Source organism: Simochromis diagramma, unplaced genomic scaffold (assembly GCF_900408965.1).
Source record: "Simochromis diagramma unplaced genomic scaffold, fSimDia1.1 OVJJ01000685.1, whole genome shotgun sequence".
Lineage (NCBI taxonomy): Eukaryota > Metazoa > Chordata > Actinopteri > Cichliformes > Cichlidae > Simochromis > Simochromis diagramma.
In genome coordinates, this window is record NW_024387477.1 from 16,024,598 (window position 1) to 16,041,475 (window position 16,878).

The 16,878-nt window shown below is 40.9% G+C and overlaps 1 protein-coding gene across 1 annotated transcript; it reads right to left on the bottom strand.

The window, feature by feature from the left end:
* Window positions 1-1,889: 1,889 nt before the first annotated feature.
* sash3 (SAM and SH3 domain containing 3) lies at window positions 1,890-10,397 on the bottom strand. The gene is made up of 8 exons (XM_040016652.1): window positions 10,162-10,397; window positions 8,578-8,673; window positions 6,292-6,426; window positions 5,513-5,648; window positions 4,342-4,499; window positions 3,684-3,896; window positions 3,454-3,598; window positions 1,890-2,601 (listed from the first exon to the last, which is right to left on the bottom strand). The coding sequence occupies exons 1-8, from the start codon at window positions 10,216-10,218 to the stop codon at window positions 2,348-2,350; spliced, it is 1,194 nt and encodes a 397-aa protein (XP_039872586.1). The 5' UTR covers window positions 10,219-10,397; the 3' UTR covers window positions 1,890-2,347.
* Window positions 10,398-16,878: the final 6,481 nt, after the last annotated feature.

Genomic DNA, 16,878 nt, shown 5'->3' on the forward strand with positions numbered 1-16,878 from the left:
GCAGAAACAGAAACAAGTGTCTCTATTACATTATAAACATTGAATTTGGCGTGTTTTACTGCTGAAAAACTGATATAGTCCTAATAATGAAAAAACCTCTTGCTGTGTCATTTTGAGTGTGACTGAAATTTATTTGCTAAATATATTTTAGCAGCCATAGAATTTCATGTGACTATCCCATGTACTTAGTAGCTATGACGGCTAAAATCAAGAGATGCAAATCTTCAGCCTTCCTCTACATAATTTAAGGTGTGTAACACAAAAAATATCCATTGCAGGGAGGTGAAATTGTGCAAACTTTCATTAAACGGACAAATATTCTACAACAACTGCATACCATCTCTTTGCCGTCACTGTTTTGGTGGATTATTGTCTCCACTTTGCATTTTTTAGATTCAGTGATTCACAAGAAATGATTTGCTGATCTGGCAAATCGCTCATCTAAAGAGAAGCCATGGCTCTCATGTTCTAATGGCAGGGTTTGCTGCGAATTGTGGATTTATTTTAACTCTAAGCTTAAATCCGAAAACTGTTCTGAGCGCTAAAAAAAGAAACCGACCTCACCGTCACCTCGCAGTATGGCCCTGAAGTCCAAACATCTACATCCTACCTTCTGTCAGCACAGATAAAACCTCTGAGGAAGTTGATAACCCACGCTCAGTTTATTTCCACATCTGGAAGCTGCTGGAGTCACGGAGATGTCCGCTGTGGAAGTCATGACAACCGCGGGGGGCATAAAGGTTATCACAGTTAATTCAACCTAAGCTAAAAGTAAAACTGAAGGTGAGAAAATAAATTTGAATAAATGAAATACAAATAAAAGGCATCAGTAGTGTAGCTGCTCCATCGTCCAACTTTTTAAACAAATACCATCTATATACTAATCTATACTGCAGGATACTATTATACTACCATCTATAACTCAAATAGACTCACCAGCAACATTATTAGGCACACCTGTTTCAATCACAGTGAAAATAAGTTCAAAAGCTGCATCCGAATCAGGAAGAGAGGTGATTTGAGTGACTTTGAATGCTGCATGGTTGTTGGCAACAGTCAGGCTGGTCCGAGTATTTCAGAATCATCTCCAGGATTTTTTAGAGAATGGTCTGAAAAAAGACAAGCGTCAGTTTTCTGAGCTTAAAAAGGGTTTGTTGATGCCAGAGAAGATTGGCCACACTGCTTATAGTTGCTGGAAAACAGTTGCAACCAGTTGTTTCAACCAAAATGTGAGCATGTTGAAGGAGATCCAGCAGCAGAAGACCACACCAGGTGTAACTTATCAGACCACAATTCATATGGGCTCAAGATGTTGCCTGGGTGACGAGTTTCAATTTCTCCTGCAATGTTTGGATGATAGCATCAGCATTTCGCATGAACAGCATGAAGGCATGCATCCATCCTGCCACGCATCAACGGTTCAGGCTGCTGGTGGTGATGTCACAAGATCACAATCCAACACAATACCTTTGGGATGTAGCGGAACAAGAGATTCGCATCATGGATGTGCAGCCAGGAAATCTGCAGCAACTCTCTGGTGCTGTCGTGTCAGTACGCATCAAAACCTGTGACGAATGTTTCCAACACTTTGCTGAATCTGTGGCTTCAAGAATGAAAGCAGCTCTGAAAGCAAAAGAGAGTCCAACCTGAAACTTGTACTTTTATGTGAGTGCCTATTAAAATAAAACTAATACAAACTAATCGGATAACTAAAAGTAAAACCAAATGTTTAAAAAAAAAAAGAAAGTAAACATTAAAATTGAAAATTAAATTGAAACATGGCAAGCAAAACTATTTGCTTCACAAATGATGAAATGATGATAACTTTGCAAAAGCCTCTGGAAAGAAATGTGAAACAGTAGCAATTAACAGCTTACAGAATCCACATCTTGATGACAACTTTTCTTTAATTTTTTTATATTTACAACACTGCATCCTAATAGCATGAAAAAACTGCTGTAATATACATTATAACTTGCAGCAGTTGTATTCAAGTTACATTTAAGTATTTTACATTCTTAGACGTAGTCTCAGAGACCACGTCCCATGAAAATGGTTTTAATATGTACCATTACGCTCAGATACATTATGATAAATGATGACAAACAACTTTATAAATCAAACAACACAATACAAAAAAACATTCATTTAAAATAATGTGTCCAGTTAGGACAGATGAAACAACCAAAACTGTGCCACTTGCTCAACAGTCCATGGCTATGTGACTATTGTGTTCATACAGTCTGCTCTTCTACCATGAAGAGATATTTCAGTGGGATTAAATCTGCATGCACAGAAACCCAGAGGACCAGGAGTAAGAGAAGTTTGACAAGTTGTCCATCACGTCTCAGGATCCTTCGTCCACTGTCAGCTCCTGCAGCTGCTCCTGCACATTCTCCAGCTGCTCCGTCTGGCTCTCTTGTGGCTGCTCGGACTCCGGCTCATGGTTCTCTACCTCTTCCTCCATCTTTGGCTCCTCGCGTACACTCTCCAGATTCTCTGAGCTCTCAAAACAACCCGAATCCCGCGGCTCCTTGGCGTCCTCCCCAGATGTTTCCTCCTTCTCCTTCTCCTCCTCTTCTGGCTCTGACTCTTCTTCAGCTACACAAGCACAAAAACAATCACAGTTTAATATATAGAGGTTTACGCCGATCCTTTTTATTCTTCCTGAACCCTGACAGGTCCTTTCATCTCGCTCAGCATCCAGCAGTAAAGGAACAACACAATCATTCATCCGGAGTCACTTTGTGTCCACCTGGTGAATCTAAACCCTAGCTCACTCCTGTTCAGCGTTGTTTATGTTCTCTCAAACCTCCTGAGGGAAATCCACTACATGCAGGCAGCTGACTGTTATTTGCTGCTGTGTTAGTGCATAAATACGGTGGGACAGCAGAGAGTGAACCAAAACAGTAAATCTGTGGGTCAGATGGCTAAAAAAGAGACAAAACTACTAGTATTTAATGCTCAAACAGCTGCAGATTCAAGAAACACTTGCAGGTTTCTCAGCACAGATAATCACTTCCATCCGTTCACATCTCACCAAAGTGATTGTAGTATGTATGAAAATTAACTCCAGCTGTAAGTTAATATGCTGCAGGTTAAATTACTTTCAGTGGTTTCAATGAGCAACGACTCTAATAATAAGGAATTGATGGACAGTCATCACTGTGGTCAAAATAATACAAATAAAGGTTATTGCGGTTTAGGGGAAGTAGATACTGATTCATATGAAATGTTTTTGAGTGAATTTTAAAGAAAGTTTAAATTCACAAACTGTCCTTCTGCAGCAAAGATGAGCCAAGATATTAAGACGAAGCACTGATAACACAACGTGAGCCATGAAGTGCACCTGATTGTGTAGTTGAAGCATAAAAAAATGACAAAGTGCTCCTGAAATCACCATCCTTTGATTAGACATTATGAGCTTTGCAGCATCACGGTGTATAAACTTACAGTCTCTCAACAGCTCAGTGGCGTTCAGGATCTTGGAGCGCTGCTCTGGGTCTGTGATGTTCAGCTCATTCAGGTGAGACTCCTTCAGCCCTGCAAAGTCCTCCAGAGTCTGGAAACCATGCATGGACAGCAAAGAACTCAGCTCCTGCAACATGAGAGAGAATAAGGTTTACATCTCTGCGATCAGACAGAGGTGACAATCGCAACGGTTGCTCTGCAGTTTCCCTCACCATCAGGCCGATGCTGTCCAGGACTTCCTCCAGGGATTTGGGTTTGGATTTGGCTCGGTTGGCTTTTCTGCTGCAGCGTTTCCTCCTGGTCGGGGGGCTTTCGTCGGGCAGGAGGTTCACATAAATGAACTTAAAGGAGCCCACCTTGTTGTTGAGCTTCCCGGTCCAGGTGCCCACGGGGGGCTTCTCGATGATGTGGATGATGTCCCCTTTCTATGAAAAGAGAGAGCATTAATACTGGCAGCCTGACAGGAGATAAAAGAAACTCACGAAAGACAGAATTATGAGTTTAAATTAAAGTCTGCGATCATCTCAAAGTTTCGCTCAATATCTGATCAAAAATCTATCCAGTGATTTAAGATAATGATCACCAGTGTAAAAGCTTTGAAAATATGAGTTTATAAATATTTTAAGAACCCCGTCAAGCAGACTTTTCTGATCACACATCATTGTATAAACTGCACTGAAATGATATTTTATCAAAGGGGGTAACCAGTAATGGAGGGTCTTGTAGATTAAACTCTTCCTTCACGGATGATAATCAAAATGACCGGTCTTCTTTTACACAGCTAACAAGCTCCCTGGAGGACGCCTCAGTGAGACAGCAAACGAGGCCAAATCGCAGCCAGTGAGGAAGACTCCCCCCTCCGAGACTCACTTGGAGTTTTAGCGAATCCACATCGTAGGGGCTGGGGGTGAAGTCGGTGTGGACCACAGCGCGGCCGCAGAACGGGCCGTTGTAAGCAATGCCGTTCTCCTCCAGTCGCATGCTGTCCCTCTGGCTATATCCACTGTCCAGGCTCTGTCTGTCGCTGTCTGAGGAGGACAGATAAGAAGCTGGGTCAGATTCATCCTGAGGCCTTCGCCCCAGAGGTTTAAACACACTGTAAACATCCCTGTATGACTCCAGGAATCATGCTGATGGGACACTGGGCCCAATATAAAAGGGGTTTTCAGGCTTTTATTAAAGTAATATGGCATTTTACAAAGATGTCAGACCTCTAAATAGCATTTGTAACGTAAATATATAATATTAGGTTGGACTTATTAACTATGAATGCTGGATAATTAAGTCAAAGCACTTTTCCTCCAGTGGGAAACACGGCCTTTTGAAGACTTGAGCAGTTACAAGAACATCTTACAGGGAAAACTTCCCTTTTCAGTCATCTGTAAAATTATCAACTTGCTACTTTCAGTCGCTCCCTGTGGTTTTGCCACAGCGGGTAGCTCCGCATGTTTGATTTGGCAGATTTTTTATACCCTTCCTAACGCAACCTCATAAAGATTGGGTTCACCTCGATCAAACTAGGCATCGTTTGCTTGTTAAGTAATTATGAAATCCCTTAAATTGTGTAAATTAAGAAAAGCGGTGGCACTCACAATTTAGTTTAGCTTTGGGATTGAGTAGCACCTGTTTGGGAAACTTTTCTACCTCTGTTAAATTACTCCAACAGCAAAGTTAAGCCTGGTCTAACATTTTAACACTGTTTTAACAGTTATAATGCCGAAGACTCTCTATGCATCTGACCGAGGAAATCAGGTCGACTGAGTCAGTGACCTCCTTTAAATCTAAAATTAAAATGCACTTTTAGGGGAGGAGAGCCTTTCCTGTTTTTACTTGAGTAAAAATCCTTCCTTTAAAGAATTCGATAGTCAAGAATCTAGTTTATCATTATAATTATTGTCTTGCTGTTAAAAGAAAATTAATATCACCCTAAAAAAAGTATTCAGTGTATCCTTGGGCCACACGCAGTCTGTCACATCTGTGTAGTCGGACCTCCTGTTCCTCTCACACAGCCTGAAGTAGTGATTTTTTTTTTCACACTTACTGCCAGAGAGCTGGCGGCTGATGGGGCTGGGCATGGTGTCCTCCGAGCCTGTGGAGCACACCGACGTCCTCTGGCCTGCACTCAGATCTGGAAGCCAGTCGGAAGGGACAGGAGACAGCTCTTCACCGCTCTCCCCCTGGGGACAACAGTGCAGGTCAGAGGTCAGTTCACATTTACCTCCCATACATAATAAAAAAGTCAAAGAAGTGTCTCATTATCTTTGTCTCAAACTTGTTTCATTACCTTGGAAAATACTTTAGGGCATCTGTCATTGATTTGCAGAAAAGTGAATTCTTCTTTGAAAACACGTTCTGGCTTGTCTTTGTGCTAACAGACATTAACCTTTAAATGACAGATTGGTGGCAGTCTGCTAAATTTAGAGCTCTGAACTGAGTGAGCATTATACCAAACTTTGGTAGGAGATAGACATGAAAAAGCAGAAACAGTGGAAGAGGGTTTATTCGGGCTCTTTACCCAAACATCAGCATCCCCACAAATCTAAAATACTTGATTACAAGAAGAGTGCACAGCACTGGCTGAACTGTAACATTAAATTCTGCAGTATGCAGTATTTTAGTTAAATCTAGAAAGCATTGCATGCAAGTTTTTGTGCAAGGTAAAAGAATAAACCCCTCTGCAGTACATGGATTTCTCCACAAGGTGGAGACAGATTCACGTTTGTAGTAGTGTGAACTTTTTTTTTTCCTTTTTTTTTTTTTTTTAGGTATGCATCACGTGTTAACCTTTGGATTACTTTGTGAAACTTAAACAGTCTTTACCCCTTCTTCAGCTAAAGCCTTCTGCACCATCTTGGACGTTTTGCGGGTCATGGTGCGTGAAATGACATTGCGCCACTTCTTCCCCAGTTTGCTGCCACTTTTCACTGCTTCCTCTGCAGTCACACCATCTGCTACCTGGAGAAAAGGAGAAAAGGGAAAACCACCAGATGAGTTTTCAGTGTTATTTAAAGTCACTGGAATTAAGTTTGAGAGTAGTAAAAAAAATATTCAAATCTAAGCCACTGACATGAATTTCCTCGGTGGCATGGAAGACAGGTCATAAAAATTTTCTCACAGACTAAGAAGAGCGTTTGTGGTAATGGGGTTTGCGTGCACACATGTTACTGCCATCCACAAAGTATTTCTCTGTCTCTCTGTAGCACGAACACGAACACGCACACACAGACACACAAGCGCTCTACTGTGGTGCTTGAAAGCACAGTTTTAGAGAGTGTTACCAGACTCCATCTGCAGACAAACTGTGTGAAGTTGCGTGCTTATTACTGACATCTAAAAATGTCGTTTTCAGGCTTTTGAGGTAGTTAACAGCAGAGACGGGCACATAGCTTAATCACAGTGATTATTAGTATCATGCAGATCCTAAAAAGCAACAGTGGGCGCTTGTGAATTAGTCAAGAGCTGTAGCCCAAAAACTTAACATTAAATATTAAAAAGAGTGCCAAATAGACAGAATACATCAAGACAACAGCTGCAGTTTTATCCTTAAATTGCTGTATGTAAAATAGATTTGTCAGGTGAGTTATGAAGAGCAGCAGCAGAGAATTTCTAACAGCACCCACCTGGTTAGTGGTCACGTTCAACCACCATAACCTTCTACTAATAATACCCACAGGTTTCTGTTTTGGTTCTGCTACTCAGGTGTAGTTTTAAAGCATGTCGTATTAAGACAAGCTTTTTTCAATGAAGTCTACATCTGTCCACATTACCTCCTGATTAAACTGTTGTAATTACTTCTACTTCTTCACCAATCGTTACTTTATCACCTGCAGGGTGTACAAAACACAGAAGCTCGTCGTTTCTCAGGAAAGAAACAGTGCGATCACATCACACCTGTACTGGCCTCCCTGCACTGGCTCCTAGTCCATTGCAGGATCCAGTTTAAAATTTTACTATTTGCTTTCAAGAGCCCGAGTGGTTTTGAGCCATCCTACTTAACCTGGTCTGTAAACCAGCTGCTTTTAGAAGTTTCTAGATCCACGCTCAAAGTTGAGTCGTGTAGTAGTTGAGCAGGTTTCCTGGGTTTTATCATGCGGTCTTATTTATTTCTATTATTGTTTATTTGATGATGTTTTGATATTTTTGCAGACTTTAGTGTATTTATTAGTGATGTGCTGATTGGTAATTATCTTTGTATTTGGCATAACCTATACAACACTTTAGTCAGCTGATATTAACAGAATTTTGGGGGGTCAAGCTTGGCTTGCCTGATTTAAAAATCAATACTAGATTTGCAAACTAACCATAAGTTTGTCCATTTAGCTCCATTCCCTCATATTCAGTGAGAAATGTCTTGATTTGAAGCCAATTTTGGTACAAATATGAAATAATTAGGCCCTGGAGAAGCCCTCAAAGCTTGTCGTGCACTTATTCTTAATGAAACACTATCATGAAGAAACGCTGCCGTTTATCGGCAGTGTAAACAATCAGTAACCACAATGACAATGGCAAACCCACGTCTGCAGAGACCGCTGACAGGGGTGTAACAGATGAATTCTCAGCAGAACGTTTTAAGCTCAGAGTTGACGTAAATGAAAAATAATAAGGCCAAATTTAAATGGATACACTCTTCGGGGGAATACCATTTATGATTTTCGGACGGAGAGGCTCTCTGCTTGACTAGACCGGAGGACATCCTGTCTGCATGCTGTTGTCATCTGGGGCTCTGTGCAATGCTTCTCATTCTTACTTCCTCTGTAATCATTTCTCTCTAACTTCCACTCAGTAACCTGAATGTTGCTGGGAAATTATTAATATATTCTGTTAATTTTAAAAGTGTTATCATTTGTTCACACGTGTAAATCAGGAAGCACCAACTGGGCCCTTCTGTAACAGTCATAACTGAAAAAAAGCTTCCACTTGACCTCTGGTGGATGCGTTATTTAGAGAAGGCCACAGTACGAGAGACGAGGAACAATGTAACAAAATATCTGGAGGAACTGCTATTCAGGAAGTTAAAAGAAGAGATAAAATAGGTATTTTTACTTTTATAAACTGATGTTTTGTATATTTTGCTTGTTTTGTGCAAATCCCAGGGAAGAAACTTACATTCTCCTCCAAGCTGAACTCCTTCTCTGACACAACAGGAGAGGTAGGCTTGGGCTTCATGAAATCCTTGAAGCTGCTGGACCTCTGCAGGGTGAGCTGCAAACAAAATGTGCATTGCACTTAAATATCATGAACTCATGAACAGCAAAGAGGATCACACAGTTGTTCAGTGGTTTTCTGTGGAATAACTGATAATGCTGAACTTGCGGTCGTGCACACAGTACGATCTTATCTCCTCAAATTTGTGAACAGAAGGGGTTTCTTAGAAGTAATGTGTGCCAGTGTTTCTCCACACACTGTTATCGGAGTTGAAGTCACGGCTAATTGAACGTCTGCACGGTGATGTGGCTGCATCTGATAAGGTTTTACAAAGGTATTGCAGCTGTTTAGCAGGAAACACAAAGGAAATGATGTGCGGCTAGATTCATTAGGGTTTCTGCAATAAATAGCTCGTGTTTTCAAAAGTGGCATACACAAGACCTTGGGGGAAGGACAGGAGCACCAAAGCTAAAATATATACAAGAACATGATTTCATCCTCGCAACAACATTGTTTTTTTTTAATTCTTTTTTTAGTTCAAACACCAGAAAGGCAAAGCTGTAGTAATTTTGAGCAAAAGAGACAAATCTGACTCATTTTTTTGCATATTTTCCAGATTTAGACTTTCTTGTAGCTGTTGTGGAAACTTTTTGTCTAATTTTCCATTTAACCACGCCACCGTGCAACATCTTATCGCAGCTCATCCTTCTCTCTCTGCTCAAACCACAGGAAACTGGCAAAGCTTTAGCAACTGCTGCCAGCCAATCATTGCAGACATCCAGCCAGCACCAGTGGCTTACGGTCTACCTTGTAAAGTTTAACCACCAAAGCTTAACCTTCAGCAGTCTCGGGCCTCAGTGACATTTAATATGACAAGTTCTGGTGGCAAATGTTTCTTTTCCCATCCTCAGTTTTTATTTAACAGCCACAGACCTTTCAGCTAAATCAATCTTCTATTAAAGCCGACAACCGCAGCAGTGACATGAGAAGAACAAACGCAGCGAGTTGTGTAATGACATGGCGTGAAAACGGCCGCGGGTGGAGAGCTGGATGGAAAATAAGAGCACTGGTGTCAAGTGTAGGAGGTTCACTATCTTGATAGCAGCTGAAGACAAAGTCAGCAGAAGCCACAAAGCCTTCTCTGACTCAAACTACATCTGCAGCAATGATTCACCCTGCCAGAATAGAGGAACTTTACTTTTCTAAAAATGTACCGAGGCTGCAGCCAGAACGGTAGTTAGAAAAGGTAGGAAATATTCTGCTTTAGGCAAAAAGCTGCTGCTGAACCTCAAGTGTTGTCTGTGTTCGTGTGCGTTCAGCTTAACCGCAAAGGTCTGAACTAACTTAAGCTGACATCCTGTGTTGAAAAGATGTGCACACAAAGAAGACAGCTGATGTCGAAGTGCAAACAAGTGTGTGTGGCAACAAAAGTCTACAAAAAGTAACAAATATAAAAACTATGACTTTCTGTTTAATATAAGCATTTTTAAGCGTAGCTGCACACACACATCAAAACAAAGAATTACAGCAACCAAAAAAACTCACCTTCTTCTTCTGCACCTGCTCCTTCTCTGAGGCATTTGACGGCCTTCGCCTCAACATCTTGTCCCTCTGTGATCCTCAGATCTCCCCGGACAGAAAGCTGTGGGAAAGTTGGACCCGCTTTAATCACCTGAGGATTTCTGTGACTGCGCGGTCACAGCCCGAGTCTGATTAGAAAACTGAGGAAGCCTGTTGTGTGCTGTGTTGCTGCCGAGTGAACTGCAGAAGCCAGCAGGAAGTCACGTGGCCATGCTGAAACTGAAGAGGCAAACCCTGTTTTTGGTGACTGCACGGAGACTCGTGGTTTTGTTACAAGTATTGCTCACAAGCGCATGCTATTTGCTCTCTGTGGCTCAAAACTGAACATGATACATGCAACCTTAATGAGTATTTCATTACAACACTGTTGACTGTTACCACATATCAAATGGTGCATAATCACCTGTTTCTCATCATCTTTAAAAAAAGTTTTAAAGATAAAAGTTAAGTCAAGTAAAAGCTGGCTGGAAGAATATTAATCAGCAAAAGATGTTGATGATCTTTTGCTGCAGTGTCACAGCTGCAGTGACATCCCGCAGCCACTTATACAACATTACTACCCCTGCACCGTCTTTGAACTTCTGCAAAAAGTTGCAGTTAAATTTACTGGCTGTAAAAACTTCTCTTGTGTATCTTAACATCTGTGTTGTCAGGCTCCTTTGTGTGCTCACGATGTTGAGGACAAATAAAAGGTTTTGATTTTGCAGTCTGTCGTTTAGCTTCAGTTTTAGTGTGGAAGTGAAAGGCAGCTAGAGCTGACATATTTAGCAACTCAGTAACAGCTTTGCAGCTGCAGCTACAGGAGGCCAGAAAAAATCAAAAAATCACAAACTGCTGATCAGATTGCCCAAAAACTCACATATTTACTCACAAAGTGGTTTATGGGACAAGTGAGTTAAAACAAAAACGGCCAGACACATCCTGACAGGATAGAAATGGAGCATTGAGACAAAAACAGCTTGTGTGACTCAGAAATGTGTGCGCTTGTGAGTGCGCACTGAGCTGGCGGGACAAGGCGAAGTAAATGGCTGGCAGTAAATGTAAAGAGGGAAGTACGATGCAAGTCAAGTTTAGTTTGTTATTTTGGAGGGGGGGGGGGAGACCACATGATAAGAGGATGCCCTATTTTAGTTTCCTGTCAGTCGGTTAAAGGTTGGCAAGCAATCTCGCAAAAGATCTCAAAGGGGATGAAAACAACAAGCAACAGCTGATTTGGACAGTGCAAACTAACACATAGTAGTGTCAGAAACATTCAGACGTTTGGGTGACTACAGTGCTGCAGAGATAACAAAATAAGAGCTCTTAGCACATGTTTAACGTAAAGAAAAAATAAAAACACTCATGCATAATGAAATTTGTGTAAAGAAAACAACAAAACATTATTACGGACGCAGCTGTTATGATTACACTCACGGACACGGGAAGATGCTTTTTTAAATAATTTTTTGGACATTTTTGTAAGAGCATTTCAGAAAGCAAAAGGGAAAATCAAAAAGTTTTGAAATGATCCAAGAATCGAATCCAGGCTCCTGCAGGTTTCCAGCGTAATAGTTGCTCAACCACAGTGAACAAGGGCAGCACCTCTTTTTTGGCTTTTTCTGTAACCAAGTGTAACAAGTGAGAACCAGATCTGACAGAGAAACCATGGGACTCTCTTATTTGGTAGCACTGCAGTCTGATTTATCATCTTATTTACTCCGAGCAGATATGGATAAGCCAAAGGGAACGAACGATTGAACTGGTTACTTCAATGGAGATGATAATTTACAAAATGAAAGCCATGTTGCTGTTGTCCCCTCTGTGAATCACCACCTTGACATGGTGGAGCGCTTTGTGTGCCCCAGCGATCCCTTTGCCTCCTTGAAGGGTCTCCCGAGGTAAATTGGTCCTGAGTGAGGAGGCAGACAAAGAGCGATTCAATGGACCAATGACAGGCAAGAAGAGCAAGGGACCTGTGTACCCTGCCCGAGATAGGCCTGGAGCCAAGAACTTGATGGAAAGCGCCTGGTGGTCAGGCCTTAGTCCATGGGGCCCAGGTGCTCGGGGATGCTCCATCTGGCGACTCCATTGTCCTACTGGGAGACTTCAATGACAGAACAGGTGTGATTTGGAGAAATGGCTTGCTTCATCTGAACCTGAATGTTGTGAAGTTTTTTTTTACTTCTGTACAAATAACAGTTTGTCCATAATGAACACCATGTTCAAAGATAAGGATGTCCATAAGTGCACGTGGCACCTGGATAGGTTGCAGGTCCATAATGGATGGATGGAAGATCATGTTATGTTAAATCACAATTAAGAAATAAATTGGTTGGGTTTCAAATACTCCCTATTTCTCTTCCTTAACAAGGGTTAGGGTTTGGTTCTTGAGTGCCAACTTTCTACTTCCACACATAAAAAATGGACAAGCCTGTCCATCTATCATGAGTTTTTTTCCAACATTTTTTCAAAGAGTGAGAAATCCAAGTGAAATCTACAAATATTCATGCTGCTTACTGATGAGATTTGTTCACTAAAACATTAAATTATAATGCTCGTTTGCTAACAGCAGGTTGTTTCCACACTGAGATCAGCCAAAACACCAAGACAGCAACAAAGGAAATGCTCTTAGAAAAGAGACATAAATAAGCAGTGGGTGACATCGAGGTGGCTACATCCATCTTTTATACTCTTAGTGTTTCCAGATTACAAACCACGCTTGGCTGTAGCTCAGATCTGCACCTCAACCTGACATAACTTCATCTGCATACGCCTTCACTGAATCACAGTTAATCTGGAACTACACCAAGATGAGCTCTTCTAAAGGGTCGGGTTATTTGAAGGTGAATAACTACTCATAGTCAGATTTAAGAGATCAAAGTCCACAGGTGTGTATGTACCTCAACTTAAATACGCAGCACTACTTGGATTGTAGTGATAAGCGGAAGACTTCTGTTAAATTAATGTGGGAGTGTTTAACAGTAAATACATGGTAAACATAAAAGATCTTTCTATCATAGAGAACAATGATCGCATAGTTTTTCTTCCTCTTCTCTTCTTTTCACCACAAGCTCACCAAAGTGGATGAAAACGCCTTTTCTGAGAGCAATCAGACTCTGTCTTTGAAAGGCTCCGTCATGTGCTTTTAATGACCAGAGATGCAGATGCAGGGTGCGAAGTGTCGACGCTTGTCTTCACACCTTCAAGTCACGCTGACAGAACAGTTGCCCAGCAACCCAAGTCTACCAGCAGGAGCGGCTCTAAGCTGCTGAACCACGAGTCCAGTTATGTGAAGCTGCAGGTTGAATTTGAGTATGATTCGATTTCAGATGTTGTCATTTTTTAATGAAGAACTTCATGCATTGGGAATTTGTGTGCCCTAATTAGCCTTTTTGGCATCAGTTTTTCTGTGACTTTTTCAGAGTCACATACTGATTCTCTTTGCAGATGCATATTTCTCATTTAATATATTTTACTGTTTACTTTCCTGTGCCTTTGTCTGGAGAAGTAACTTCTTTAAATGTGCACCTATTCATGACGATGATCAGTTCATTTTAATACAGTACTGTGCAAACGTCTCAAGTCCCTCCTCATTTCTTTGTATTCTGCTAGAAAAACTGGAAATAGGTACAGCATTTCATTCAAAAATGCAAATACAGTATCTTGGGGAAAGATAGAGTCTGTAAAATTCTAACAAGTTTGAAAGTCAATATTTGGTATGACAACCTTCCTCCTCATTCCTTTAAGTATTCTTCAAGAACAGTTATCCAGACTCCTTAAAGCTCTTCTTTTGGATATTGGCTGCTTTTTGTTTGGGATCACTGCCATATTGAAAAATTAAGTTGTTACCATTCAGACATTTTCCAGATGGTGTTACATGGTGGATCAAAATCTGTCGAGACTTCGGAAATTTATCAATTCGTTCATTTAACAAACAATGGCCTTATTAGCACATGGGCACATGGAAGAACCATTAACAGCCATAACAGCCACAATCAACCAGTAATTGTCACAAGTCAGTCAATGTGGTTGTGTTGGTTTCTCTGCATGCCAAAACTGATCTAACAAGTGTTCGGTGGGGCTGAGGTCAGGATTGCAGGAAGGCCATTCCATCCTCTCAACTCCCAAATTCTGGAGGCAGTGTCCGAAATGCTCTGTGAGGGGGGGAGTGCTGCTGTGGATACAGTTGGGTCCCAGACTCTGGAGACATGGAATGATTGTAGAATCTCCTTTCAGTATTTATCTGCAATGACTTTTCCTCCAGTGGTGACTAGCTTTGTTTTTCCAGTGAGGGAGATGCCATCGCACACCATCATACCGTCTCCGTCATAGCATAACTTTCAGGCACCTCGTTTTAAAGATATCTTTGCAAAAGGAATGTTCATGTCATTTAAAACATTGTAAAAAATGATTCCAAAATTCTAAAAGATTTTTACGTATCAGAAGTTTTGTTAGTAAATATTTAGACTCCTGTATTTCCACGCAGCTCAATAAGGACAGATCATCAGAAAGAATGAACATGATTATTGACAGAATACAGATAGATGTTTGGTGGTTGACTCCGATGGCCTGTCTTGGCAGAACTGAACCCCAGCAATGAAAGAGATTAGAGCAGGAACCCCCGGAGCCTGGATGCTGGTGGTGAAGGTGAAGGTAGCTGGAATGGAGCTTCAGTTATGAAAGGTGGAGATGGGGAGGAGGTGGGTTGCACAGAAGGAGAAGGAGAAAGAAGGAGAAAGACACATAGTGAGATTTAAAGTATGCGGCAGGAATGCTGGAGAGGGCCGGGAGAAGGTAACTGGACTGGACCGGTGTTGGCACAAACAGCTTGACAGCGTGGGAAAGTGGAACTGATAAAGCTTAGATTTAGCTGACAGGACCTTGGAGAGGACAGACGGGAGACTATAGATCTTCCTTACTGAACATGAGCTTCATTAATAGTATTAATGGCTCATAGCTCACACAATGTGTATGCATGCATATATTAATCAGCCCACATGGGACAAAACAAAAGCAGCAAGGAAACAGGCCTTAAACACTCTAGAACATTCTAGCAACATTAGTTTGTATTGACACTTCCTCTTTTAGCATCAGATTACGTCTGATTCAGATTAGAATACTGCACCTTTTATACTGCTCAAGTGAGAAACATGTAAAAAAAACACATCCTATGTTAGTTTTACAACACCATGATGGTACTACTACTGTAGCTCACATGTTTTGGCCCGGCCAACACTTTTTGAGGCCCTCTCACACTTGTGTGGAAAAATGGTAGTACATTTTTCATACATCTCCAACTTTGGGGGTTTTCCCTTTAGTGATCACAGTTTCTGTGAAAGAAACAGGCATAGCGTTAGCTTCATTAATAAGATGATTAATGAGAAGCAGATAAGTCTACATCTTTAAATAACTGGATTAGAGCTTTTTATGCTGCGGTTAGAAAAACTGAGGTACAGTCAAGTCAACTCTCTGATCTGATGATCATCCATGCACTCCTATTTCTTTATTTGAATTTGCGAAAAGTGTCAATGGCATCCAGTTTAACAGTTTAATTAATTACATTTTTGTGTCATCGATTAAATTCCCAAAGAGCTGTATTTGAAAGTCATGTTTCACCTGCGTTTACACTGGACCTCATTTTTTGTTGGTTTCTTTGAAGGATTTCACACAAAAAACTTTTGACAGCTTTCATTCTTTGACTTTGTGTTTTCTCCTATTTATAGAAATACCTTTCATCACAATGTCACACATGCCGAACTCTATTTTTGTTGGTTTTATTTTTGTTGGTCGCTGCCCAACAGCTTGTTGGTCCATTACTGTTATGTTTGTGTGATAGTAGCAAACTAATGCCTGCCAGGCACCATTAAGAACAAAAAACATTTGCATAAATGGTTACTTAAAAAAACAAAAAATAACTTAATGACTACTTAAATATTTGAATATCGTGCACATCCCTTGGGGTTTTCCCTAATGCAGTTATGCCTGTCACATAGCCATATTTATGAGCACAGCATATATACTGTTTGCAAGTGGCAGCCAGTTACAGGAACGTTGGCTTATACGGAGGGGAAGTGAGCTAAGATGGTACATTTACATAGTAAAAAAAGAGGTGGACATAGTCATTATCACATCACGTGATTAGTTTTGTTGTGAAGCACTCACATGAGCATTTTCACCAACACGCATCATCCCAGAGGAGAGTCCACAACAACGAAATCATGTGTGTGCGTGTTTGTGTGTCCAGGGTAATGGCATTCGGCAAAAAAGATTCAGAGATTTCATGAAGTCAGATACTCAGAAACCATGTTGTCACTTTGTTGCATTCGTTATTCACGTTTCTCAAAATAAAAGTCTTCTTTTATGTCTTTATTCAGTTGATGAACCTCTTCTAGTTGCAAAGTTTGAGCTGTTTATCTCACTTTTAGCTCAGTTTTGAATCTGAAAAACATTACGTGGGCTAGATGTGGTACACACACAACAGCACAGCTGACATTTGGCCCATATAAGGTTGACCTGTGGCTAAGTTTATGCACTCACACTGCGTCAGGGCTACCAATTCAGGCCAAATGCAACCTAAAATAACTACAAATATGAGCTACTGTCTCCAAAATGTGTTTTAAAAACTCACCTCTGTGCCACTTGTCCATTTAAGTTTTTGTTATTTATTTTCCTGGGTACCAATCAGCAGTTTAGACAAGAAAG